The 27,933-nt window shown below is 37.7% G+C and overlaps 2 protein-coding genes across 2 annotated transcripts; both read right to left on the minus strand.

Annotated features, from left to right (window-relative positions):
• Positions 1-293: 293 nt before the first annotated feature.
• On the minus strand, positions 294-6,515 carry bcl2l10 (BCL2 like 10). Its single transcript, XM_056256716.1, has 3 exons — positions 6,351-6,515; positions 4,777-5,187; positions 294-630 (listed from the first exon to the last, which is right to left on the minus strand). Exons 1-3 carry the CDS (start codon positions 6,498-6,500, stop codon positions 508-510), a joined length of 684 nt encoding a protein of 227 aa, XP_056112691.1. The 5' UTR covers positions 6,501-6,515; the 3' UTR covers positions 294-507.
• A 1,712-nt stretch (positions 6,516-8,227) lies between these two features.
• On the minus strand, positions 8,228-27,345 carry gnb5b (guanine nucleotide binding protein (G protein), beta 5b). The gene is made up of 13 exons (XM_056256714.1): positions 27,243-27,345; positions 24,199-24,348; positions 22,377-22,488; positions 19,530-19,666; positions 19,276-19,317; positions 18,392-18,468; positions 18,009-18,141; positions 15,215-15,358; positions 14,267-14,358; positions 11,459-11,507; positions 10,933-11,029; positions 9,049-9,215; positions 8,228-8,712 (listed from the first exon to the last, which is right to left on the minus strand). Exons 2-13 carry the CDS (start codon positions 24,322-24,324, stop codon positions 8,701-8,703), a joined length of 1,188 nt encoding a protein of 395 aa, XP_056112689.1. The 5' UTR covers positions 24,325-24,348; positions 27,243-27,345; the 3' UTR covers positions 8,228-8,700.
• Between the last annotated feature and the right edge of the window lie 588 nt (positions 27,346-27,933).

The raw sequence follows: 27,933 nt of genomic DNA on the forward strand, positions 1-27,933 counted from the left end.
AAAAAAAAACAAACACTCATGAATAACTCTGTCAATACAAAATATATTATGCACTTTGTCTCTTTTGCGTTCCAATGGTTTCTGACACAACTGCAATCGGTGAAGCGTCATGTTTTCGGGCGGAAAGAAACATTACAAACAATAAACTGTGGTTTCATATCATTTTTACAAAATAAACTGTAAATACTAACTAAACTAACAAGATTTACACAAGGACAAGTGACAAAAGCAATTATAAAATAAAAAGCACCATGTTAGATATGCAAAGAATTAGAACTTCCATTTTTTTTCCCTCCAGAAGGCCATGTGAAGAGTGTACAATCAACAGGAATGACTGTTTGCTGTAATTACAGGCAAGGACATGGAACAAAGTGTGCAAAAACATTCGGCTGAGAACCCAAAGACCAGTTTCTCTTGAAGAACGGTTTTGACTTAGCCATACGACAGAAAACAGAGAGCAGGTGTGTTGTGTGTGAAAGAGAAAAAGAGCGAGAGAATCTAAAATCATCAGCGTACTAAGAGAAAGGTTAGACCAGCTAAACCCACTCCTGCTGCTGCAAACAGTGCCGTCTTCATCGAGGACTCTTGGTTCAGCTGTTTTGCGTTGTGGAAAAACCTGCAGAATCCCTCCTACAAAAGACAGGAAAAACAAAAAAATCAAGATAAGATTCACATTTTGTTCCCTACGCCCATATGATTCAGTTAGAGCAGTATTTCAGACCTTATTAGTCATAGTAACTAAAATATCAACAATGAACAGAGGTATTACATAATGGCACAGCCTACTTACTCTGAACATATGAGAGGATTACATAACCCTGCTCTCAGGAGGAACGGCACATGCATCTTTAACAATAACTCAAATGAAAGAATCCTCTGAGCTGTGGAGTAATGGATAACGTGGAGTATGCTTGATGCTCACGTTTGCTCAGCTGAAAATCGAACGAGCTGCCAACCAAGAAAGCATATAGTTTGGGCCGAGTTAATTTAGAGTATTTCTGATAAGCTGTTCTATCCAATTAAAAATAGAGTAAATATAATTAGAGTTTCAAAGTTTTGACATATAAGATGATTTGTACCATTCAAAAATGGCTTGTTTGGATATTGTGTGATCATCGACGAATCGCTGGCATTCAGTCAACACCCCGCCCACTAGCATTCAGTTGCTTAACGGCTACCATCAGTCTAAAAGTGAATACAGTATACAGACGCCTTTTCTGACGTACTCCATATGCTCGAGCTACTCCTAACTACAGGACAAATAGAAGAGTAGAATTTTTTCGCTTTGACGCATCATGTTTAAACAACATGTTTGTGTCAGCCTTCAGAAGAACCCCAACATTAGGAACAAATGGATGGTTATTTTTAAAGGTGTCCCAGATCCGACTGGAAGAATATGTTTGTACGGAGCATTTGACAGCAGATTGTTTAGTAAACGTAGCACAGTAATGTAGAGTTAACAAAGAAACTTTTGTTGAAAGATGAAGCAGCCAACTGTATCGGATCTGACAGCAGCAAACAATTTCATAATGTAAAAAAAAAAAAAAAAATCATCATTTACAGACACTCACGTGCAGTAGTGACGTTAGCCAATCATAACAGTGGCCATTTACAGACAACCCTTAAGTGGGTCGCACACCGGACGAGAAGCGCAGCGCCGCGTCGCGCCACGTCTAGGACAACTCCAGGTATCGCACACCGGACGCGCACATTCTAATCGCGCGAGCACAATTTTGAATCAACTCCTGGTAGAAGAGCTGCACGATGTGTGTTTTATCTTGATTTATTATTTATTTTTTTATGTTCATTGAATAATAGCTGATGTTTGAACGTTAATCAAGTAAAAGTGTCTATCACGTTGAGTCTGTTATTTTGTTGTAACGTTATCCGTTGTCTAGGCAACTATGTCACATAATACAATAGTATTTATTTAGCTAGCGTTTAGCTAACCCGAGTGAAAACAGCACAGGGTGAAGCCATGTACATTAACGACGATTTGAGACAAATAAATGCAAATTTAATATAAAACTATGCAAATGGCGCTCTGTGGCGCGGCAGGGTTTTGAACAAGGTCCTGAGCCGTAGCTGGGCGCCGCGGACAGACGCCGAATGGCGCCGCCGGTGTGTGTACACTCATAGAGAATAATGTGTTCGAATTTTAAAGACCTGGCGCTGCGCGACGCGGCGCTGCGCTTCTCGTCCGGTGTGCGACCCCCTTTAAAGAAGCTGGCCCCTTAAAACCGAATCATTTTAGACAGAGGGTCAAAATGAGGGTTGGAAATAAATATATGTATATATCATTTTTAAATGTATGAATGTTTGTGCCTAAAACTTTAATATAGTCTTTAAGGTTGACTTATGTTAATAAAATAATGCCATGACCCCTTTAAATTTGGGCTTTCTGTGACGTAGTGTGCAGGTTTCAGGATCTAACTGATATTTTAAGGGTTAAGTGTAAATATGACCATTTCAGAAGCAGCAGGCAAAGGCACAGGCAGTCGTAACTGCCTGAGGACCCGAACAAACAGCAGAAGGCTTGAGTCGTCGGGCAGAGCAGCTGTCTTCAGACAGACACCTGCTGTACTGGTCAGAGTGAGTCCAGGTGCTCTAGCCCACAATCATATGCTGCACAAACTCTGAGTGAAGCATGGAGATCAACCGTGTGGTAAACACAATAGACTAAATGGCTGACTGGCCTTCGGCTCTGCTTTCAACAGCTGCCAAATAAAAGAGAAAGAGAAAATAGGGAGAGAGAGAGAGAAAAGACTGCAGCAGGCCTCTCAAACTCTTTATTCATGCAAATACAAGCTGCTATTTGCCTCAAGCCAGAAGTGACCGGATTTTCGATTTTAAAACTTTGCAAGAATGCCACTAATGACGTTATAAAAGTGTAAATTAGACAAGTTCTTTTCAATTCTGGTCCTGGGGACCTGCACATTTTCTATGTCTCTCTAATCTGACACTCTCAGTTCAGTTCATGGAGCTCTTTCGTAACCAGCTGATGATCAGAATCAGGTGTGTTAAATAAAGGAGACATACAAAATTGACAAAGAGTTGGGTTACCAGGAACAAAATTGAAAACCACTGAATTAGACCAACATGAAACTAACTGGTTTCAAGGGCCGGATCATCCTTTGTCATTTACTCGCCCTTATGACGTTCCAAATCCATGTGACTTTCCTTTGCTGAACACAAAAGGAGAAGTCCAGCGGGTATTTCTTTTTCGATAGTCTGATTTACTCGGATCTACGATTCAATTAAGAAAAGATCTGTAAATACTTCAGTTTGGTCTTTTTTACGCCATCTTTGGACACGAGTCTTTTAAACAAAGGTTCAGTGATGAAGGCCTGGTCACATTTCAGTGCGAGCTACAGCTAAAACATTTGCATTTGACTGTTGACTAACATGTTCCTCAAAATCATGTGTGTAACTACAGCAGATATCAGGCTGCATAAGTAAACAATGTCTCCTGGGGTTACTTAAGGCATTTAGAGTTGGAAAAAGTATTGCTTTCATAGGTCATCGCCTGGGAGACTGAAAAACTGGATGCCCATACAGAAAAAGTCCTTGGTGAGACATTTGAGAGACTGTTTAAAAGCGTTTTCCCCACAAGCATTCCTAGGATTCTTTGGCTTGTGTCACACTCTAATTGACAAAAATAGGGCAGCCACAAGAAGGTATACGCTGCTCTGCTCCAAAAACTAGACCAGCATATCACTGCAGTATGTACCTTCCAATTACACTTCAAAATGTACACATTGAAATATACAGGTAGGAAAAACTCAAAGAGATTGAGGCATCAAACACTATGCAAAATAGGCAGGCTTTCTGAGAGCACAGATGAAGGGTCAAACACAATGTACTTTGAGCACCCACGCAGTTTCATATCAACCAGAACTTGTTTGGGAAAACCCCTTACTTAAAACTCAAGTTGAAACCTGACGTTTAGAAAAGGTGTTCATACTACTTACACGCCAAGGGTCTACCGCACAAGCACAATGGCTATAAAACCATCATTCACCAGCTAATAGGCCCCGATATACTTTAAGCGAAATGCGATGTCATATCAAACAGTATAAAACCAAATTAAAGTCCTTTTTGGTTTTGGTTTTTAAAGGTCTGAGTTTCCCAGAGCAAACTTTTCCTAGAAAAGTTTGTGCCGACTGGTAAACAAATTCGAACCATCATTGCTCCGTGGCGATTACGTAATAGTTAGCTTAGCTGTGCTCTGAGGCTTTGCCTTCTTTGACGTGGAAATCTTTAATCTTCTCTGGTTCATTTCTTCAGTTCAGTCCGCAAGCTAAGACGCGAGTAAAAACATGAACACACTCAAGAGCTGCTTTCAATTAGAATTGCAACTTCCAATTTCTACTTTAATTTAAAGAATCATGGAGACGTTTTTTTAAATGTTTAATACTGTGTAGCTGCTTGCTTTAAAGCAATCCATTGTAAAGTGCTAAAACGTGACTTGATTGGTGTGTCAAACTGCAGATATCCACGTTGCTATGATCAGATACTTACTCAACTGCTGTTTTTTCAACTGTTGTCATTTTTTTGTATTGAGACGAAGCACGCAGCACATATTTAGATATTCATCTAATCATCGCTTTCAACACCATTGGCGTTTTTGGGATGTTTGCTAACAGTATACTGCAGCAAAAGTATTTTGAACTTCTTTTTACCCCTAAGCGAAGAATGAAAAAGTACTTGTAGTACTTTTGTAGTATATCAAGGCCTTAAATGTCATCTGTGCCAGTCTACATTGCCAGTGCTTACCCATCCTCCATTTTCCACCAGCCAGTCTTGCTTTTCCCCTCCTAGGTAGTCAGCTATGGTCTCAGCCAGTCTCTTGGGGCACTCAGAGTTCTCTTCTCTGGACAGTAGCTCACTGGTCAGCACTCCAGTGAAAGTAAAGATGGAGACCACCCTTCCCCAGTTCAGTTTTCCATCTCCAACCAGTTCCCTCATGACGCTCTGCAGACACTTGCTGGGATCTGATCTGCAGGTGTCCAGGAACTCCTGGGAGAGGGATCGGAATTTGGTTCTGTGCTGTTGTTCCATCTCTTTGGCCAGGTATCTCATGGCCTCTGCTGACTCGCTGGGAGGCGTCTGTTGGATCCCGCTGCAGAAACTGATGTAATCTTCTGCCAGCAACAAAGTCTGTTCCCTCAACCAACAGGACATTTTCTAAATGAAAAAGTCAAGGTCAAAATACACTAGAGGGTTTATATATAAAAATCTACTTTTATCTAATTCTTGTTTAATTATTATTATCATTATTAATTCTTTGCCCGCCATTGATGAAAAATTTCTGTCATTTTCTGTCATTTTTCTCAGCTGTTTGCCCAAAATATTGCTTTTTTTATTTATTTATTAAACTTACCCACATTCTGTGAAAACGATCAAAAATGCTGACGGTGGCTGGCAACATTTTTTTTAAACCGCTGGCGGGAAAGAGTTAAGAAACTAAGGAATATTTGCATTTTTGAAATAAATTTGTCACACTGCATTATTTAAATGAACTGCAAAGCTAAAGCTAAATTAAGAAAATCTAACATCTAAAATAATCATTAGCATTCAAACCTATAGACCAATAAAAGGTTGTTGTTTTTTTTGTCCATGTTTTGACAACTACCCTTGTATGGTTTGATGTAATCATCCCTACAAAATTTTTTTTACCATGGTAACACACAAAATATGCTGTCAAATCATAATACAATGTATACTGTATTTATCATTCAGGGTAATGAGATCTCAGAATGTGTTAATTTGTATATTTTCTTGTGAAGTCAGATATAGGTAAAATCAAGTTACCACCGTTTTTATTATCCATGTCATTTCATCTCAACTGTATGGTATTTTAGGCTAGTTCAAGCAAGCGTCTGTGTTCTATATATGCAGCATTAACACAGAACTCAACGCAGATCAGTCCATAAATGGGTTAATGATTCATAATAACGGCTTGTTATAATCAGCGGCTGTTTCTCTAGGTTCAGGCCTTATATTAAAAACAAATGACATTGAAATTCAACAATGCCCACCGTCAACCTGCTGAAGTCTATTTTGCTGGTAGTATTAACATATGGTCCAGATATGAATGAGCTTCATTGGATAAAACACCGCAGAATAGAGAAATGAAAGCCAGTGTACGCTATGCTGCGAAACACAAAGCCGGTTGCGCCATTGCTCAGGAGAACACAAAGACGCGAACCAACCGCACGCGTTCCAAATATACGTATTCTTCAATATGTATATATATAGATATATGTATATAAAAAGGGGGTGACAGCCATTTTAGAATAAAATGAACAGTTTCTAAACATAAAAGTGAAAATAATAAAGCATCTCACCCTCCCAGCGATGTCAGACTGCGCTCTCCACCGACAGTTGAGAAAACAGCAGTCAGTAATATATCTCTCGTAGCAGAACGATCTTCCGTCACTCCTTATCAACGTAAAGCACGATGCACGCCTCTTCACTAACCACGCCTCCTGCGTCATGACGCGGTTCCATTGTGTTTTCCGTCCAATAGTTCTGATCGAGATGATCAAAGAGGCTCTTCTTGTAATTAATCTGTTCATTGTATTAGTCGAATTTCACATCCATAAGTGTAAGTTTTCTAACAAAAAAAAACAAAAACAAAAAACCTTTTCTCAGTAGGCTATTCCTTAAAGAATTCGAAAATTACTTTTCTACTATTCAATCTAGTAGGCTACTGGAAAAGCTATTAAGACTGTTCTACTGTCTTCACAATCTTTGATTGATACAAAGGTCTTGTATTTTTGTGATTTATTATTATTGATGTGTGTTTTCTTTGTTCCCCTGGCTCTAAAATGTATGCTGTTGCCTATTGTTTTGTTGTTTAAAGCAATAATAATTATAAAAAGGTTCTGAACGAGATGTACCTCCTAAGACAAGATGCTTTAATACTAAAAGAGTAAGGATGACTCGAAGGCTTAGATTTTAGTAGGCCTAGTTAATGACACTTTCAAAATTAAATGGTTGATATAGAGTTTATGAAGAAAAGTGAAAATATCTGGAACGTTTTTCCTAATTAGCTATAGCCCATTTGTAATACTCTTGTGGATATACATTACATTTAAAATACAATTAAAATCACCACACAGTTTGCATATGGAATAATAAAGACATTCCATTTAAACGTAAAACGTCACTATTCTATCATACTTGGTTCTGCATAAGGCAGTTGATTAATTCGAATGGATAACGTCATGTGACGATTTTTTGCCCCCGAAAATTCCAATTACCATGCAGTTAACTAAGAGATTTCGCTTTTGTTCTCGACGCAATTCAAAAGAAAGAAATTTGCTTCAGTGGAAATCAACATTGATATGGAAATATTTAAATTGGTGATGATGTTTTAAAACGAATCAATTCTTGTTTGTTCCTTTCTGTTCATTTTATAAGGAATTAGAAATTTGTGTTAATAGAACACTGGGAGGTGTGATAGCCTAGATAGTTTGATTTTTTTTTTTTTTTATGACATTTTGGAATGTAAAAATCAATATGCAACTATTTATTTTAAATAGCCTATAATATAAAAAGAAGTGGGCTTCTTGAAAACCAAATTTCGTTCATTTTATAAATGATTTAAAATGATATCAAACCTCTAGGAACCAAAACCAAAAATCACAACATGTAATGTATAAGCACTGTCAATTATGTAAATGGTTTCTCTTTTCTTTCTCGCAGCGTTAATATTAATGTGACTGTTTAATACCTCTCGTTTTTGTGGCATTGAATGATAATAGGTGGACCAATTGAATCAAAATGGATCATTATACTCAAATAATAATATTAATAATTAGATTTATAAATAAATGTAATAATCAGATTTACTTATAATATGTAGCTCTGTTGAAGATTTTCTAGTTTTTTTATGTATTTATTTCTTTATTTAAAAAATACATATAGAATATGCAGTTATGTTGAAGATTTTCTAGTTGTTTTGATGTATACATGTTTTTTTATATATATTAAAAACGGTTGTTCACACTTTTTGACATTTTAACCACCTCTACCACAGTATAAACACAAAAACAGGAAATTACCTTATTACCTTTAATTATCCTAAATAAAGAGACAACAAACAGTAAACAGAGTGTATATTAATGTACAATACTGATGTGGACAGACAAAGAAATCAGCTAATTGTGATCAATTGCTGATTTGATCAACTATATTACACTTGAGAGATGGAAAAACACTTAGGCTACATTAAACACTTGTCTACATTTTTGACATTCTAGTGCAAGCAAAACTCATTCATGATAATATATATATATATATAAATAAATTTCAGATTTCTAGATATATACCTGTTTGATAAGCCAGATGCACAAGCACTGAAATCAACTCTGTTCAAATCATTACCATAAAATATATACCTACAAAAGTATGGATAATTATATTAAAACACTTAGGTTTTTAATATTAAAAAAATATTTTACAAACTAATACTTGAACAGCAATCTTTTTCAAATTGTGTATTTTATATATTATTGTTGTATATATTTTGGTGAGAAGCCAAGAAAGAGAGACATTTAATTGTGCTAAGATAATATAAAAGTCAGGACATCTAGATAAGAATCCCTACAGTCCCACTGTGTGCTGTGATATTGAGAAGCAAAAGTACAAATATCTCTTCTCATACTGGTACAGGACATACAGGACAACTCCTCAAGCCCAGATCTGCAACAAAGAAATGAGATGGAATTAAGAGATAAAAGAGTTCTTTATTTATTCAAAATACAAACCAAGATGATCCTCACAACATATGCGAATTCAAAGGAACGAAGAAGTTTCGTATCTCTACTTCTTATTAAGGATAGAAAGAGTACAGACCACAAGAAACCTATGACCTATGTTGCGTAATTCCCCTGTTCCTCTCAGGGGACGGACCCAACAGAATGATGTGAAACACCTAGAACCACTTCCAGTCCCTTTACTATAATCTAAAGGCAGTCCCTGATGCCAGTAAAGGGCAAAACCAAAAAAAGTCACATATGTCCTGAAGCGGACACTCACCCGTAAAGTGTTATCCCATGATCCTGAGCAGAACGCGGTACCATCAGGGGACACTCTGACAGTGCTGACCCGGTTTTCATGGCCAAAGAGAATTGCCACTCTGGTACCTTTCAGGACATCCCAAACGTTAATGGTATAGTCATTGTGTCCTGCAAACAGCAATCGGCCTGTGGAAAAGAGTGAAAGATGGATAAGATTATTGTTTGGTATAGTATTATGAAGTCAAGTCTAGTCACATTTGTTTATATAGTGCTTTATACAATACAGATTGATTCATAGCAGCTTCACAGTAATAAACAGGAAAAACAACAACAGTGTTGATCAAAATGAATGAAAAGAATTCAATTTCAGCGGTCTTTCATGTATTTATTTGTGTATTTAGTATAATGTTGTACAGTATAAATGGATGTTTAACTTGTCTGAGATCACAGATAGTTTTAATCTTCTTTTAATCACTCTTACTTGTTATTTGAAAGCTACAACGCAGGGGGATTTTTATCAGTAAATAAGTGAAATGTGTCTAATTGTGGTTGTCACTGTCCATCCCCTTTCATTAGATGGAAAAAAGAGAGAGATTTGGCTAAACTTCTCCTTTTGGCTTCCACAGAAGAAAGAAATACAGGTTTGGAACAACAGGAAAGTGAGTAAATGATGACACAATTGTCATAATTCAAGTCTTCATTTATGAACATTAAGCAGTGTCAGCAGCACTGAACACTATCTAGTAAAACTTATAGGCACATTATCAATAATACTAATCTTTAGCAATATAACTGCCACTGGTCTATACTCACCACTAGTGATACACATGCTATCATGGTAAGCGTGGGCGTCACAGCTGTGACATTTGCCTGTTCTGTCATCTGATGGGTTTAATTACAGCAGATATCTGTCAGTATTAACCATGTGGCCTGTGCACCAAAATAAGGAACGAAACATCTGTCATCATTACTCACCCTCATGCTGTATCAAACCAGCATGACTTTCTTTCATGAAACCTAAAAGGAGAATTGTAGCTCTCTGAAAATAAATGGCATTTCTAGCTTGAAAAAAAGCACAAAAAGTACCATAAATGTATCAGTTAAGTATAGGCCCCATACAAGTCTTCTGGTGACATATTATAGCTTTCAAATCTCATTCTCATAAATCCAATTATGTTGCACATCATGTTTGGCATCAATGTTGAAACACTCAAAAACCAAAAATGTCTGATATCAAACCTGACGTGACATTTTAAAGGGATAGTTCATAACGTATTACTTCCTTTATGATCTTCTTTCTTCTGTGGAACAGATATTTTGAGGAACTGTTTTTGCCTATACAATGGAAGTCAATGGGGTCCAAAACAATATGGTATTCCATAGTATATACTCGTATGGAGGGAAAAAACATTATTTTTCATCTTCTTTTGTGTTCCACAAGAGAAAGAAAGGCATACAGGTTTGGACTGATGTAATGGTGAGTAAATGATGACAAAACGTTCATTTTTGTGTGAACTGTCCCTTTAACGCATCATATTTAAAAGTACACACGCACAAATGAGATTTGAGAGTTGTAAAGATTGAGATGTAAAGATTTTCAGTGAATAGTTATTCAGTTTTGGTCTGTCACGACACAAGGGAAAGATATGGCTTTGAAGGCTTTGGAATAAATCAAAGAGCACATTTATGATACTTCTTCTGTGGTTTCTTTTTATGGTGAAGTACACATTTACTTTCATTGAATGGAAAATAACACATGGGACATTCTGCTGAATGTCTCCTTTTATTTTCAATGGAGAGAAAAAAGAAAATTGGAAAGACATGCTAATATTTGACAAATGAATACATTTACTTATATATATTTTCATCACTCTGCTTGAAGGGTCAAAGCCTGCTTTCTTACCACTGAGGGAAAAGTCCACACTAGAGGCTCCAAAAATGATACTTTCTTTGGAATAAATGGCCACCTCACGGTCAGCTCGCAGGTCAAACAGACGACACTGGAACAACAAGAAAGGTCACAGTGTGATGGACCTCAGTATCGTCATATCACATTTCATTGATCATTGGTTGATTTGAAGACAAAGACACGTTGCATGGACCTTGACCAGGAGTAAACATTAACAACATTAGATAAACTAAATACACACATACACTTAAATTCTAATATACTCTCACAAATAATCAGCCAACTGAGCTAACTAAACCTAATTTCATCAACTCAACATTATTAAAAGATCATCAAGTGATCAAAACATCATTAACTCAAGAGGGTGTAAGTGTTTTTGAAGGGGAGTATTAATCAGGGCAACAGGTTTTACATTATTGATTGGGACTCTATTGGCAATCCTTTGTAATCTTCGAGAAGCCTATTGACTGTTTTGAAATAATATGGGGTAACTGGTGTGTTGTAATGTGGAAAAACTTACCGTAGCATCATCAGATCCAGATGCAAAAGCATCTCCGCTGGGGTAATACCTGCATTCAAATATAAGGTTAAAATTCCCATAGACACTTCCAACATATAGACATAACTGACAGCGCAAATTCCAGTTCCAACTCTTTGTTCAGATCTGATTTGTTTGTGTGGTCACATGACATTTTACCATTTTATCATAAAAATGATGTGGACATTCCTTTCCAATAAACAGGTTTGGCTATTTCAGCTTCGGACATTTCTAAAAGGTACATAAAATCAGGCATATAGGCACATCCTCTCCCAATACAAGCATTTTAATTACAATTGGAACATATTGTGTTCCAGTATGACATTGGTCAGCTCATGTCCTCAACAAGGGAGCTATATTTAAAAATTCGGTAATACTTTACAATAAGGTCCCATTTATTTATTAGTAACGTTAGTACATAAAAATTCAACTGTTCATTTTTAGTTCATGTTAGCTCAAGCCCATTAAATAATAACAGATACAACTTTTGCTTTTAATAATGTAAATGTTGAAATTAACATCCACAAAGATTAATAAATGCTTTAGAAGTATTATTCATGGTCAGTTTATGCTAATGTAGTGGATTTAAAAAGTCTACACACCCTTGTTAAAACAGCTGTTTTTTTGTGATGTAAATAAATCGCCTGATTAGTACAGGTGTGTACTATTTCACATGAACTTGCTGATTATTTCTGTCTGAACACAGCCACATACCCAATTACAAAAGCACTGCTCCGAGCGGGATTTGAACCTGTGTTTCCGGCATGGGAGGTGAAATGTGTCACTTTGCTTTTCAGTGGCATTGAATTGGTTGTCATTTTTACATTAAACGTGCAAAAGTTCTAATATGACTTATCTTTTCTTTTCAAATGACATTCGTTTCATTTTTTACATTACAAAAAACAGCTGTTTTAACAGGGGTGTGTAGACTTTTAAATTCACTGTTATTGACAAATAAAACTATTGTAAGGTGTTACCAGAAATGCTTTACTGAATCTGATGTGGAAGAACTGGCCTGCACATAACCCAGACCTGAACACCGTATGAATTAAAATGGCAACTGAGCCTCATCCTCCAACATCAGCGCCTGACCTCACTAATACTCTTGAGTATGAGCAAATCCCTTACAGGCATGATGCAACATCTAGTGGAAATCCTTCCCAGATGAGTGGAAGCTGTTATAGCAGCAGAAGGAGGACCAACTGGTGCCATCGGTTTTAAAATAAAATGTTGAACAACACTCAAATGTTGAACATTTATTGTTTGGATGTCCACATAGTCACACACACACACACACACACACACACACACACACACACACACACACACACACACAATTATTATTGGTGCTCAATTATTGATGGCTCTTATTATTATCAATTTTGAAAACGAGTTTTTGCAGCTTAATATTTGTTTTGGAAACGGTGATAAAAAAAATTCAGGATTCTTTGATGAATATAAAGTTCAGCATTTATTTGAAATAGAAATCTTTTGTAGCACTATAAATGTCTTTACTGTCAATTTTGGTCAACTTTTTCTTTTCTTTTTTTGCTAAATATAAGTAAGATTTAAAAAAATGATCAAACAAGCAAGCCTTTTAATGGTAGTGTGTATCACATTTTTTCCGCAAAAATATTAAGCAGCACAACTATTTTCAACATTGATAATAAGAAATATTTTCTGAGCAACAAGTCAGCATATTAGAATGATTTCTGAAGGATCATGTGACACTGAAGACTGGAGTGATGATGCTGAAAATTCAGCTTTTGCAACCTTGCTGAGCATAAGAGACTTCTTAAAAAACTTTTGACCGGTCCAGTAGTGTACACAGTATACAGTATATGAATGTCCCTAACTATATAATAACTCAACATTGCGCCAATGGCAGCTTTTGTTGTCCTTAAAGGGATAGTTCACTTTGAAATAAATTTTTTATATGTTTTAGCTTACCTCAAGGGCATCCAAGATGTAGGTGTCTTTGTTTCCGCAGTAGTTTCAATTTTGATATTTTTAGGTCAAACCGTTCTTGTCTGTCAGTCATATAATGCAGGTATATGGTCACCACCTCAAAGAGCATACACAGAGAAGTCCAAATTAAACATGATTTAATGACTCATAAATGTAAGTACACATTGATGGCCTAAGACACGAAACGAGCGGTTTGTGTGAGAAAACGAACAGTATTTATATCGTTTTTACCTCTTGTAACCACAGCCACGTCCAAGTGATCTGAGGGCGCGGGCGCTTCGGTCTGTGCGTTACAAGAGGTAAAAACGATATAAATACTGTTCGTTTTTTCACACAAACCGCTCGTTTTGTGTCTTAGGCCATCAATGTGTACTTACATTTATGAGTCATTAAATCATGTTTAATTTGGACTTCTCTGTGCATGCCCTTTGAGGTGGTGACCATAGACCTGCATTATATGACTGACAGACAAGAACGGTTTGACCTAAAATATCAAAATTGAAACTACTGCGGAAACAAAGACACCTACATCTTGGATGCCCTTGAGGTAAGCTAAAACATACCAAAAATCAATTTCAAAGTGAACTATCCCTTTAAGCTTCATCATGCTAAGTGAGCACTTATAATGAATGTCATTAGATTGACAAAAATCATGTGGACTCCAACCTGACTGTTAACACTGAAGTCAGATTGTGACATTTTTTACATTTTTGATGTTCACAATGTCATGCAGTGAGGGAAAATAATTGGATTTGGGCAACATTCAACTGTGGTGTGAACGTAGCTTCATTATCAGCAAATGCCAGGCTGTGGCTCACTCACTTCACACTGTTGATGTCAGACTCATGGGTCTCAAAGGACTGAACATTCTGTCCCGAGCGCATGTCCCACACATTCGCCTTCTTATCACAGCCCTGAAACACACACACACACAGCACTTTAGAGACCTGTGAGAACAACACTCGCACACAACAGGGTGAATCTCAGGAGGGTCCTAAAAATAGCTGCACATAACCCAAACTGACATTGTGATTGATCAACATCCTAACAGGTCAAATCAATCAACGTGAGTAATGACTTTAGGAAATCTTTTTTTTTTATCCAGTGCTTTCTTTCACCTTTATAAAATGAAATGAGTATTTCGCTGATTCAGCTGTACTGATAGTAATCTCACATGTGTTAGCCCCTTTCACACAGAGATTCCGGAAAATACACGGATAAAGCGACCCGGGATTTGACCCGGGTTCGTTTGATTTTGCTTCATTCACACTGCCAGTGATTTGCCGGAATCAGAGAGCGCGTTCACACACAACCCGTGTATGTTCCGGAAAGACACGTGACATCGATGTGACATGTAATGTCTCAGCAACGTGTATAGTTTGCTTATGAGCTGCGATTTCTCTCTGGAGAAACCACGCTTGTGCATTTTTTTTCTCTGATTCGATCATAAACTAGCACATTACGTACCGTTTCACTAGCCTGCTTTCACTTCACTTCAGCGTCATCATTACGACACGGCATTGGTTACGGCTTTTGCTCACACAGCGCGCGTTCCGGGTCTGAACACGGCAATGTTACTAGGTCCCCAACCCGGCATCGATCCCGGCATCAGTCCCGGGTCGTGTTTGCGTTCACACAGAAGGCACTCTGGCAATTTGCCGGCAATTTGCCGGGTTCAAAGCGCTGTGTGAAAGGGGCTATAGTGAACACGAGAGTGAGGTTGGAATGTGTGAGTATATGATTGCGGAGATGATGTTTTGAGGATCTGACCCCTGATACAAAGGTGTTTCCCGTCTCAGAGGGGGCGAGGTCCAATGTGAGAACATCAGCTGAGTGACCATGGAAACTCTGCAGCAGCTGCCCACTCTCAACATCCCATAATGCACATGTACCATCACCACTTGATGTCAGAATCTGAAACACACACATAAAGTTTCCAAAAGGGGGGTTTTGCAGCAATGCCATAAATGAACTATTTTTGGTTCTCCAAAGAACTATGAAATGTGAATCCTTTTTACCATTTTTAAAACCTTTTCCCACAAGAAAGAAACGTTTGTGCAATAGAAAGGTTCCAATAGGATGCCATTAAAGAACCTTTGTTTTTAAGAGAGTAACCAAGTACAGATCACTTTAAATTCATCCTGACATTTTACATTATCCTGGAAGACTGATCAAATTCACAGAGAGAAACATAACCCCTGTATCACCCTCTAGTGGAGGTATTGATCATTAGCGCATTACCACAAACACATCCAGCAATACTATGGAAGTAAAAACTATCTTTTTTTTTTTAACAAAAAAGCTTGTTGAATATCACTAATTGAAAAAAATATGCATTGCATTAAACGTGCTTGCATTTTAATGCATTGTATTTTGGGGTCTTGCATTTTTATGGGCTGAAATTCAACATGGTTGAATATTTAAGCTGTGAATACTTTTACAATTCAAAACATTTCACACACTGAAAATTCAATAATCCATATTCACCTTTCAGATTTCACTTCCAAAATGTTCGTTCTGTTTAAAAACACAACCTATAATATTCGACAGTCAATTTCCGGGCCATTTTTTTCACTTTACAAATTCACTGGTTCAAATTCGACAGAACATTCAACATTTCACATGATCCGGGAACTGCAGGAATATCAATAGATTGCCGATTCATAATCTCTATCTGCTGTTAGTCGGCTGAACAGAACAGAAATGGAGCAAGCGATAAGTCATTTGTGAATTATCAGGGCCAGTAGCTATATATGGAAAAGCTGGTAAAGACACAAAAGCTGTGTTTACATTATATCAAACAAGTCTTCATGGTTACTTTTGTACATGTAAGCAGCCCTCTCTACCGTGAACGAGATTATAATGTTATTCCCCGATGCTGGCGTACAGATCAAACGTTAAATCTGTACCACAGAATTTTCCCTTTCCATGCTTTATTAATAGATGTATTGAATCCCCTGCCTTGACGTAACAAAATCTTTCACTTCATCTTTTTCAATCTTTATTGTCACTGACAGGAACATAATCAAGAAAGAGGAACAATCTGTGATGCGATGGAGCAGAGAGAGAAAACCCCGACCCTTTTCTCCAAACACACTCATGATAAACACAAACCCAGTCAGAAAACTGGAGATCTTTTTTTTTTATTATTATTATTTCAAATGACTGTTACACTCACAGAACAGACCAATACACAGGATTCATGCTGAAAAGGCACACAAATTTGCATTCAATAAAATAACAAGGTTATTTTTAAAAGCATAAATCCCGTCAGGGGAACTTCAGGGGGACTGCTGTGATATTTGCTATGAGTAATGTGTGTGTGTTCTATAAATATCAGCCGAATCATTACAGATTCATCACTGCCACAGACACACTGAATTAATAAACTATGCATTAATACAATTTGACCATCTCCACACACAGTGCACTGCAGTGTCTACACTCAGCTGAGCTGATAAAATAATGTCAATGCAACATCACACTGATGCCAAAGCAGAAACAGTCTGTTTAGCACTAAAATGAATGCATTAGTAATGAACACAGCACTCACTATAAATATAAATTATTTATATTGTATATTTCCTGCATAGATGACGGTAAGTTCTGACCAGGTTTAGGTCCAAATACCATTATTGAGCAGTCTAGAACATATATACTGTACATGATATACTGATATTATGTACTGTACTGATATATACTACACACTCTGATATATTTTTATATTTTCTGGAGAGAAGAATGTTGCCTTGGCAAGTAGCTGAAATAAAATAAGTTTAAATTTTGATTATTTTATTTTGGTTAAAGCTGCCGTCGGCAACATTTTTTTGATCATATTCAGTGAAATCGACACTATAATCTGACAGAACAACATAAATAAAGTGGTTTTAGAAAAAAACCCGAGCTTCTAACTCCACCTGGAGCGTGTTATTTGTTTTGCAAAAATCCACAGCTCCCGGATCATCGGGTCCAATCAGCGCAGGGGGGGTGTGAGATCTGACTGTCAATCACAGATCGGGCACACGCCACCCCTCGTGCACGTTACAATCACATGCACAGGCCTGAAGTTCACGCAGTAACGAAGAGTGATGGTGGAACATTAACAAATCAAGTAAGCTCATTTAGAGTATAAATGACGTTAGCAATTGCAATCTATCGGTAGATTAGCCAGGGCAGCATACCTCCAAATACTCCATGGTGTTGATGGATGCTGATGAGACGGGCGCGTTCACTGAAAATCTGGTGCACACGCACTGATGAGCATGAACTCGGTGGGAGGGTATCCGTTGATAGTGGGGGAGGGCCATAAGAGTTGTAAACATTCAAAATTTTGCCTAAGTCCACTCAATCTGCCAGACTTGCCGACTGCAGCTTTAACGTTCACACACACTGTATAGTTGTAATAGTAATCATGATATTTGCTAAACTAGTTTTAAAAATAGTGAGGTACACTTTAGATTTCCTCACAGGTTGGTGTTCGACATGTTTTCCTATATTTGCGAGGGTTTTTCTAAATTTAAGCCTTCTCAAGCAATCCTGCACACACACACACACACACACTCACCTGCATATCAGAGTTGGTGAAGCTGCAGGAAGACAGATAATTGGTGTGCATGGCCACAGATTTCTTCTTAGATGACAAGTTCTCATTTTTATCCAAAGAGAGTGGATAGACGGAGCATTTATTATCCAAACCACTGAATGAAAGACAAAGAGAGATTCGACCACTTTGCACAAATGCACAGCAAATGATAGGTTATATTTTGACTAGATATATGAATTTCATTACAATCTCAGAGCTGCACTTTAGTTGCTTTTAATTATTACCTGAAGACAGGGCTCTGTTTAGGAATCTCATATAATACAGTATATACTAATACAATAAATTCTCAGTTAAGATCAGAGTTGAGCAATAATTATTACACTCATGAAACTCTCATGACTTACCCACAAGCCACAGCACAGCCAGAGGGGGCATAAGCACAAGCCATGACCCAGGTGCAGGGCATAGTGACCGCATGCTCCTGCAAAGTACACAACACATCACAAAGAAATCTGTACAAATCTGACCAAGACAAAAAAGTGAGGATGCATTAATCTGCCACTTGAATATATTGTCATGTTCAAGAAACCAGTTTGAGATGATCTGAGCTTTGTGACATGGCGTGTTATCCTGCTAGCCATCAGAAATCCACTGTGTTCATAAAGAGATGGACATGGTCAGCAACAATATTCAGGTAGACTGGCGTTTAAACAAAACTCAACCCAAAGTATGCCAAGAAAATATCCCCAAGATCATTACACCACCAGCAGCAGCCTGAACCAGTGATACAAGGCAGGATGGATCCATGCTTTCATGTTGTTATTGCCAAATTCCTGCGACATTTTATAACATGCAACTGTAAATAATTTATGTGTTAGCTAGATTATGTTCAGTACCTGTCTAACAATGTATGTCTATGCTGAAATATAGCATAGACATACATTATTTCAACGGATGCCCCATCACAAAGTTTTGCTAAGGGCCCCCAGAAGTGTAGGACCGGCAGCGTATTCCCCACACTCATACACACAAACATGCTATGAGAATGCAGGTTATTAAAACACACACGTCTGATTATTTAAATTGTCTTGTACACAGAAACAAACATTCTGCATGGCTGATGTGTTAATGTGTGTGTTTTTGTGGCTGCCGGATTAGTTTGTCACTAATACTCTGGGTTTCCATTAGTGCATTACAACTGTAAATCATGCAGATTATTATTTTAAATCACTGTAGCACTGCAAAACATCCGTCTAGAAAAACGTTTGACACGGATATAAAGATTTACCTTATTGGTTGTATATGCATCCCAGACAATGACTTTCCCATCCTATAGGAGAGATTCAACATTTCAGTAAAGACTTATACATTATTAATATAATGAAGATTGTGTATAACTGATCTATTTCAGCTTCTAACTCTTTAGGACAACAGATGACATTCACAAAAAAAAAAAAAAAATCCTAACAAAATGTTAAAGCAACCAATTAGTGTCTATCTATGACAGCAGTGGATAGAAACAGTGATGATACGTCCTGTTACCTGAGAGGAGCTGACGATTCTTCTCTTGTCCCGGCACCAGTCCATGCACAGCACTTTATTTCCATGTCCTTTTAAAGTTCTCCGGGTTTTCATGACAAACTGACCCAGAGCTTCCATCTTCTCCGCCACCTGATGCACTGCGTTCAGAAAGACAAATCTGCATGAACCACACGACCACCTGAAGAACTTGAAACTGAACCAGAACTGAAAACACATCTCAGCATCAGGAAGACGTAACATGAATGATGATCAGCTCTATTACACTCACCGGCCACTTTATTAGGTACACCTGTCCAACTGCTCGTTAACACTTAATTTCTAAGCAGCCAATCACATGGCGGCAACTCAGTGCATTTAGGCATGTAGACATGGTCAAGACAATCTCCTGCAGTTCAAACCGAGCATCAGTATGGGGAAGAAAGTTGATTTGAGTGACTTTGAACGTGGCATGATTGTTGGTGCCAGAAGGGCTGGTCTGAGTATTTCAGAAACTGCTAATCTACTGGGATTTTCACGCACAACCATCTCTAGGGTTTACAGAGAATGGTCCGAAAAAGAAAAAACATCCAGTGAGCGGCAGTTCTGTGGGCGGAAATGCCTTGTTGATGCCAGAGGTCAGAGGAGAATGGCCAGACTGGTTCGAGCTGATAGAAGGGCAACAGTGACTGAAATAACCACTCGTTACAACCGAGGTATGCAGCAAAGCATTTGTGAAGCCACAACACGCACAACCTTGAGGCGGATGGGCTACAACAGCAGAAGACCCCACCGGGTACCAGTCATCTCCACTACAAATAGGAAAAAGAGGCTACAATTTGCAAGAGCTCACCAAAATTGAACAGTTGAAGACTGGAAAAATGTTGCCTGGTCTGATGAGTCTCGATTTCTGTTGAGACATTCAGATGTTAGAGTCAGAATTTGGCGTAAACAGAATGAGAACATGGAACCATCATGCCTTGTTACCACTGTGCAGGCTGGTGGTGGTGGTGTAATGGTGTGGGGGATGTTTTCCTGGCACACTTTAGGCCCCTTAGTGCCAATTGGGCATCGTTTAAATGCCACGGCCTACCTGAGCATTGTTTCTGACCATGTCCATCCCTTTATGGCCACCATGTACCCATCCTCTGATGGCTACTTCCACCATGTCACAAAGCTCTAATCATTTCAAATTGGTTTCTTGAACATGACAATGAGTTCACTGTACTAAAATGGCCTCCACAGTCACCAGATCTCAACCCAATAGAGCATCTTTGGGATGTGGTGGAACGGGAGATTCGCATCATGGATGTGCAGCCGACAAATCTGCGGCAACTGTGTGATGCCATCATGTCAATATGGACCAAACTCCCTGAGGAATGCTTCCAGCACCTTGTTGAATCTATGCCACGAAGAATTGAGGCAGTTCTGAAGGCAAAAGGGGGTCCAACCCGTTACTAGCATGGGGTACCTAATAAAGTGGCCGGTGAGTGTATATTTGGACAGATATATGACTGTACTAAATTACCAGTTTATTTATTTAACAATACAATTACACTTACAACAGTAATTATTATAAGAATACAATATAATCCTCCATTGCAACTGTGGTATTTTACTATTACAGCATACATTGCAGCATGATTAAATTACATGTTTACTACTTGTTGGTAATCGGTGCTGTATATTTGCATCTTAGTTCCTTCTTTTAAACTGCTGTGAAAGAAACTGCATAAATTAGCCCCCAGAACATAACATCATACTGTGATTTTACAAATACAGGCCATGCTAGTGTACAATTTGTTACAGTGTGACACATCTTTACTGACACATTTTATAATAGAAAATATTGCATTCAGAATCTTGCAGGAAATCAGTGCAGGCCATTTTTTCTTGTAACAAATCACAAATACATATAACCAAACTTCCTTGCGATGTTGGATCCTACAATAGTGAAATACCCATAATCATTTGTGCTTGAAATAAAATGCTTGGGCAAACATGGGGATCATTTAATATTGAGTGTCCCTTCAGTTCAACTGGCGGAGCATGATGCCAACAATGCTCAAGGGGGGGAATCAGGGGGGCATCAGGGGGGACTGAATCCAGGAAGTGAATTTCAAGTAGGGACAGAGTAAAAGTTCAAAATGTAGAGGATCACAGCAGTTACCCCCTTCCAACAAAGCGTTTAAATCAGAGGGCTAAAATCAAGGTCGAAAATTTACTTTAATTTCCAAATCATAAGTGTACATCAGAAAACATTATAAAATAATAATAAAAAAAATGCAGAATGCAGTCCATGATCCCTTTAATATAGCCTAATCATTTATTTAATAAAGTATCAGTAGCCTAACTAACACCATGTGCTTTGCATTTGTATCATTTTCATTCACTGGTTAGTTCTTAATCTTAATTCCGAATTAAGAATTTCACGATTTTGCTGTAAATGTTGTCACAAACTTCTATAAATGACTGGACAGCAGTTCCAATATTTTTTTAAACAATACTACAATTTTTACGTATTATTTATAGCCTATTTATATACAGGCCTAAGTCGTAGTTAAAATCTGGTTAAATTTAAATCTAAATCTTGATTTATCCTGGGCCTCATAATATTAAAAGCGTCCAGCTGATTTCATGCATGTTACGTGAACATATTTTGATCGCTATTACAGACATCGAATACATGTATTAATCTCTTACATTTAGGTCGTATAATTTGGTAAATATCGCTGTAGCCTATTTCATATCAAGCTGCCTACAGATACGGCATGTTTTGGCATATCGCGCATTACCTGTGATATCCATGAATGCAGTCTAGCTAGGCAGCTCGCTAGGTTTTGACACACAACCACTCAGTGTTTTACTCACGCTCGACGTCGTGTAGTTTGGCTCTCTCCTCCTCTAGTTTGGCTTTCAAAGACTCAGACTCCACTTTCAGTGTTTGGATGGTTTCGCCCTTCGTAAGTCCCTGACAGGCCATCTTTAATAAAACACAGATGGATGACGGATGGGTCAGAAAATATGCTCTTTATCATGAGCCGAGACTGATACTGCACAGTCTGCACAACTGATGATGCTCTGACGTTAGCGCAAACGTCACGTGACACATCACCACCATCAGCATCACATTTATTTCTGGAGCTCACTGACTGAAGCCCAAAATCACATTTATATCTGATTAATATCGTTTCACTCAGTCTTGAAAATGTATGTTTCTAAATCACGTTGTAGCTACTTTTTCTTCCATCAAAGTAATTTAAATCGTCAGTTCAGTTGTCCTTTTTATGTAACTTCTGACTGAGTGCGTTCGTGCTGTTATTTGTAGCCTATTTGAATTGTTTTTTGGTTACTTTTGTAATACAACACAAATACATGTTGGTATTGGTGGTCTAAATAACAGTGCTGCTCTCTCAGAGCCTGTGTGTTTTCAGAGAGCTCTAGATAAAGCACTTTACACACGTGTTATGTGTAAGTGATGACATGAGAATGTGTTTTGCATAGCCTATCCTTCACCTCTGTGAAACGAATACTCTGAGCAATTAAATCAACAAGACAAAAGTATCACAACACTATAAAAATTAATCTTAGATCAAACAAATATGCTGAAGCAATAAATACATTTTTGCTTCGAGATTTATGTTACCAAAACAAGGTTACCATAAAATTCTCTAAAAACCCAACGGCTGGGTTCGTCCATATTCCATCGTTCCGATAAAAAGTAAAAATTAATAAGAGCATAAACATTCAATAAACTTGTTGATAAAGAAAAAAATGGACATATTTCACCAGAAGTAATGCATCTTGATACAGTTTTAGCTACTTCATTAACACACAATCAATGATTTTTAAGTCAATACAAAAAGCATTGTGTTGGATTAATTGATTTTTTTCTAAATAATATAAATAGGTCTGACTGTGGGAAAAATGGGTTTGTGTTTCAGGGTGTTTTCACACTTGGTCCGTTTCAGGGGGCTGAGCGCGGTTCACGTGATTTTTGGCCCTTATGTCAACACTTCAAATGACCTCAGACCCCTTAAAAGCGAACCGAACTGAACCGAGACCTTCTCGGGAGGTGGTCTGAGTACGGTTCACATTCAGCTAATGGTACGAATGCAACAGTATAAAGAAGTCTGTGACCACATATACTTTAGGTGGACCAAAAAAGGATCTGAGTCCTATTTCAGGGCCAGGGACAGTGTGAACGTAAAGAGAAATTGGTCCTTTTTCACTTTCACCTCTTAATCCACTTAAATGAGTCTGAGTTTGGTTCTTTTAAAGAGGACTCAAGTGTGAAAACACCCTCATTCCCATATTACCCTCCCATTTTCATTTATATTATTGTTGTTGGTGTCATGTTTAGTAACTGTTGTGATGCCAAGATGTGTTTGGTCGTATACTTAAAATTGTTGCTGTGTTCCATAAAGTGTTGAGGACTGTGTGTGGCATAAAGTGATATTTCATGAGTTTTTTTTTTTTTTTTTTTTTTTTTTTTTACTTCATAAGCATAATGTCAGTCTGAATCTTTTTAGGTCTTTTTTTTTAACAATAATGGCTGATTATAAGTCATACAACAGAATAAATAAGTTTACAGTGTGGATGTAGCATGCAGAAATCATGTTCTGAGAGACTAAAGTCTTAAAATAAGCATTGTGTTGTTGTACTGATCCAGCTGAAGTGTGTGATAACATACCAGCTCCACACACAGCGAGCAGTAGTTGATGGGCTCATTCTTCAGATAAATATTCATCAGAGGTTTGTTCTGACTGCAGTTATCACACGGGCCAAACGTAATGGCCAAAAATGTCTGGTCACACATCTTTGCGTCTGGTTGAGGCTGGACCTGTACACATGAGGAAGGGGGAAAAAAACAACATTTATTCACAATAACCAAAAGCCAGACATACACTGACAGACCACACTGAGTCCATGTTTGAGGTCGTCAATATATTAGTCTACTCCTGAAAGCTGCTAAAATAAACGTATACAGGTTACATCGGGGGCTAAAGGAAAATCTTCTTTTCACTACTCCCATTAAAAATATAACAAAAGGCCCCCAGTATACAAATACTAAATTAGCTAAATAAATACAATTAGCAAAAGTAATATGTTTTACGTAATATCTAAATTAATACTTGTTCAAAACAATAACTTTGGAAAATCTTGATAAATAAAATAATTTTCATTTACTCTTGTTCAACAAATACATTAAAATATGTTATTTTTTCAAAAATACTGAAAATTTCAATGAAAAAAAAAAGATTCTGAAAGCTTTTTACGCTGCTTGAAAGAGATCCCATAATTTAATGTCCTTATAACAATAAATAGGATTTTATTATATTGTATGATGATTAATATCATATTTTAAATATGATGGTTTCATTATAAATATGGTGGTTATCTCTAAGATGGAAACCCAAATTAATAAATAATATTGACCAGTTGAATTTAACTATGTCATGTCAACAAATAGTCAGCCAAATCACGTCAATTATTGTGCCTTATTTGGCCCCAACAGTAGGGGTGCTTTTTACCCCAAATACCATAATTATCAGATACTATTTCAGAACGGTTTATTTAATTAGCTTTAAAACTTTGAATTATTAACAAGATCTTTGTCTCAAAATATATTTGGTTATAGCCTGTATTTGATCACATCAAGTATCAGCTAAAATTCCACGCGCGCGGATGCTTAGGAAAAAGTGCCGCAGTGTGTTTTTATGCCATCTAGGGGTTTATAGAAAAATACAAATCAAATGCACCCTTTACCCGGTCCGCATTTAGCCCCTGTATTACGGAGTCCCTAAAGGGACATGATGAAGGAGACAAAATGAGATGGGAGGAAAAATCATGTCAATCACGTCAATTCTCGCAAATGTTTTGCGTTCCCCGAGAAACTTTGCCTTGGATCGCAAAATGTTTGCGTTCCCCCGAGAAACTTTGCGTTCACTCACAAAGGACACAAAAGTTTTGGGTGAAAATGCAAAAGCAGTTTATTTTTTCTCCCATCTCATATTTCCACCACCATGTCCCCTTGGAGGCTCCATACTATACACATTTAAAATATACAGTTTTTTCTCTTCTAGGAAAATGTACTAAAAATATTGCACAATAAAATGCTCTCTAATGTTTCATCGTCTAATACCATACTCTTAGAAGAAAATATGCTATATCATTTCTGAGTATACTTTATTCTGTCTCACGCACAGTCATTTCCGCACAGCTTTCAAAGTACACTCAGAGTGGTTGAACAAGCTCGACATGCAATTCAATTGCTTTTAATACTCTACCAGACATTAGAGGGCACCACTGGGTCATGTCATTTACAGGACATTCGCTCAGAAGGATAAAAGAAGAAGAGTAGCGGATCCGCCAGTAAACGCAGTTTAGAACAAGAACCAAAACAAAAATGATAGAGAAGGATATGCTGCTTTGTGTACTGTTTTTATTGCTCTTTCCGCACTGTTCTTTGACTACTGCACATCACAACTGTGCGTATAGCCACCTAGTGGACTCTTCTGTATCAACAATCACCTTGCGCATGCGCCCGCCGTTCTATGTGCACGGTCCACGCGGACACCAAAATGCAATCATTTAAGACATTTCACCTTATATAGAGTCTTTTTGGTATAAAGTGCTCTTTAAAATTGAGTCAATAACGCTAGGGTTCTATTTAAAACCCCATTGAACCTGCCTCTGACTAGCAATAGCAAGTAGCTGTAACCATATATATCCATAATAAAGGCTAGACGTCTTATGGCGGAGTCTCTATCGTCATCACCGTCGGCCATCTTGTCACAGGCAAGCTTTCTGGCGGGCTATGTGGTACCTGATGTAAGATGAGTGATCAGCACGAACACAAATACTCTTTATCTCGTTGAAATCTTGACGGATTTACAAACGGTTTGGTTTCTTACAAACGTTATTAACGTGGCTATACTTCTCTGGATGATTATTTATTTATACACTTGTTATTCATAAGTATGCAGTGCCATAACTACATCTCTGACGTTTATAACAAACCAAACCATTTGAAAATCGCTAGAAAATTGAGCAAGTTATGGTTATTTAAAAAGTACATGCACCATTAAACACAATGTTACGAGTGAGCGAGCTGCCTGTGACAAGATGGCCGCCAGGTGCGGACGTCGACCTCCATTGGCCAGCAGCCCGGACGAGACATCTAGCCTTTATTATGGATATCTATGGCTGTAGCACTATTTAAAAAAAAAAAGATACAAGCTGCGTCCCAATGTGCATACTATCAATCCTAAATAGTATGTGACATTAGTAATTGTCAATACTATTTAGGGCAGATAGGGTGGATAGTATGCACATTGGGACGCAGCTACACTCTTCGATGTGACCTGACCTAACTTCCTGTTTCAATAGGTAATGCATCAACACAGAGAAGAAAACTGTGCTTGTCAAGCCATTTCATGGGGTCTTTAAATGTTTAATTCTGTCATGGTTTGTGCAATGGAAATAAGACAAAATCAGCAGTTAAAATGAGCGTAAAATATTAAACGTTTAGTATCTTGGTTTCCGTGTTCCATCCAAGTGCTGTAAAATGTTGATCCCATGCAATACCAGCTAATAAATAAGTCAATAAATACATAACTAGAAACAGAACAGAAACTTAATTTGTACTTTTGTTGTATAGACACCATCAGATCACTCATAACATTCTCCAAATTCACTTTATATTTTAAACAGAATCTATTTATTTAAACTTACCTTTCAAAATATTTTTGTGGCAGGTGTGTGCTTGCAGTCTTAAGAGGGAGGAGAAAGGGACTGAGCCTGAGAGAGGCAAGCGATAAGCTCCTTACAGTAGCATTAGGGTTTTAACCCTGGAGAAGTTTTACCAGCAGAAATAGTAGCCAGTCAGAGACAGACACAAATAATACTGCTTAAGCTGGTTGAATAATTCATCAGTAAAACGGCAGTGAAAATACTTATGTGATCTTCAAATATAGCCATTTAGAACTTGGATAGTTCATCCAAAAATGAAAATTCTCTCCCTCATGTCATGTCGTTCCAAACCCGCAAGACCTTCATTCATCTTCGGAACACAAATGAGGATCTTTTTGATGAAATCTGACTTTCTGGCTTTCTGTCCTTCCATTGACAGCTACGCAACTACCACTTTGACCCTTCAAAAAGTTCATAAAGAGATTGCAAAACGAATCCATATGAATTGAGAGGTTTTAGTCAGCATTTTCTGTGGAGACTCGATCGCTTTATATGATATTTAGGCTTTTTTTCACATATAAACATTCATTAACTCACACCCCAGTTGTGGTAAATGGAACCTCAAGCATGTTCGTTTGACGTGTGAGAACCAATGAGGTTCATTCTTGTGTGTTACGCAGTACGTTTGAGCTTCTGCAGGAACCAATGAGGTTTGTCCAAGCAGGTTTGGTTG

The sequence above is a fragment of the Rhinichthys klamathensis genome, unplaced genomic scaffold (genome assembly GCF_029890125.1).
Source record: "Rhinichthys klamathensis goyatoka isolate OS25496 unplaced genomic scaffold, OSU_Roscu_1.1 h1tg000131l_1, whole genome shotgun sequence".
Taxonomy (NCBI): Eukaryota; Metazoa; Chordata; class Actinopteri; order Cypriniformes; family Leuciscidae; genus Rhinichthys; species Rhinichthys klamathensis.

Coding starts and splice junctions, on each gene's coding strand:
- bcl2l10 (XM_056256716.1), bottom strand. CDS start 6,500: ATGACGCAGGAGGCGTGGTTAGTGAAGAGGCGTGCATCGTGCTTTACG. Junction 5,188..6,350: donor AGTCTGACATCGCTGGGAGG/GTGAGATGCTTT, acceptor TTTTTCATTTAG/AAAATGTCCTGTTGGTTGAG. Junction 631..4,776: donor TGGTGGAAAATGGAGGATGG/GTAAGCACTGGC, acceptor TGTCTTTTGTAG/GAGGGATTCTGCAGGTTTTT.
- gnb5b (XM_056256714.1), bottom strand. CDS start 24,324: ATGTGTGACCAGACATTTTTGGCCATTACGTTTGGCCCGTGTGATAAC. Junction 19,667..22,376: donor CAAACTACACGACGTCGAGC/GTGAGTAAAACA, acceptor TTCTGAACGCAG/TGCATCAGGTGGCGGAGAAG. Junction 9,216..10,932: donor TGTGGACTTTTCCCTCAGTG/GTAAGAAAGCAG, acceptor TCTTTTCCACAG/GCCGATTGCTGTTTGCAGGA.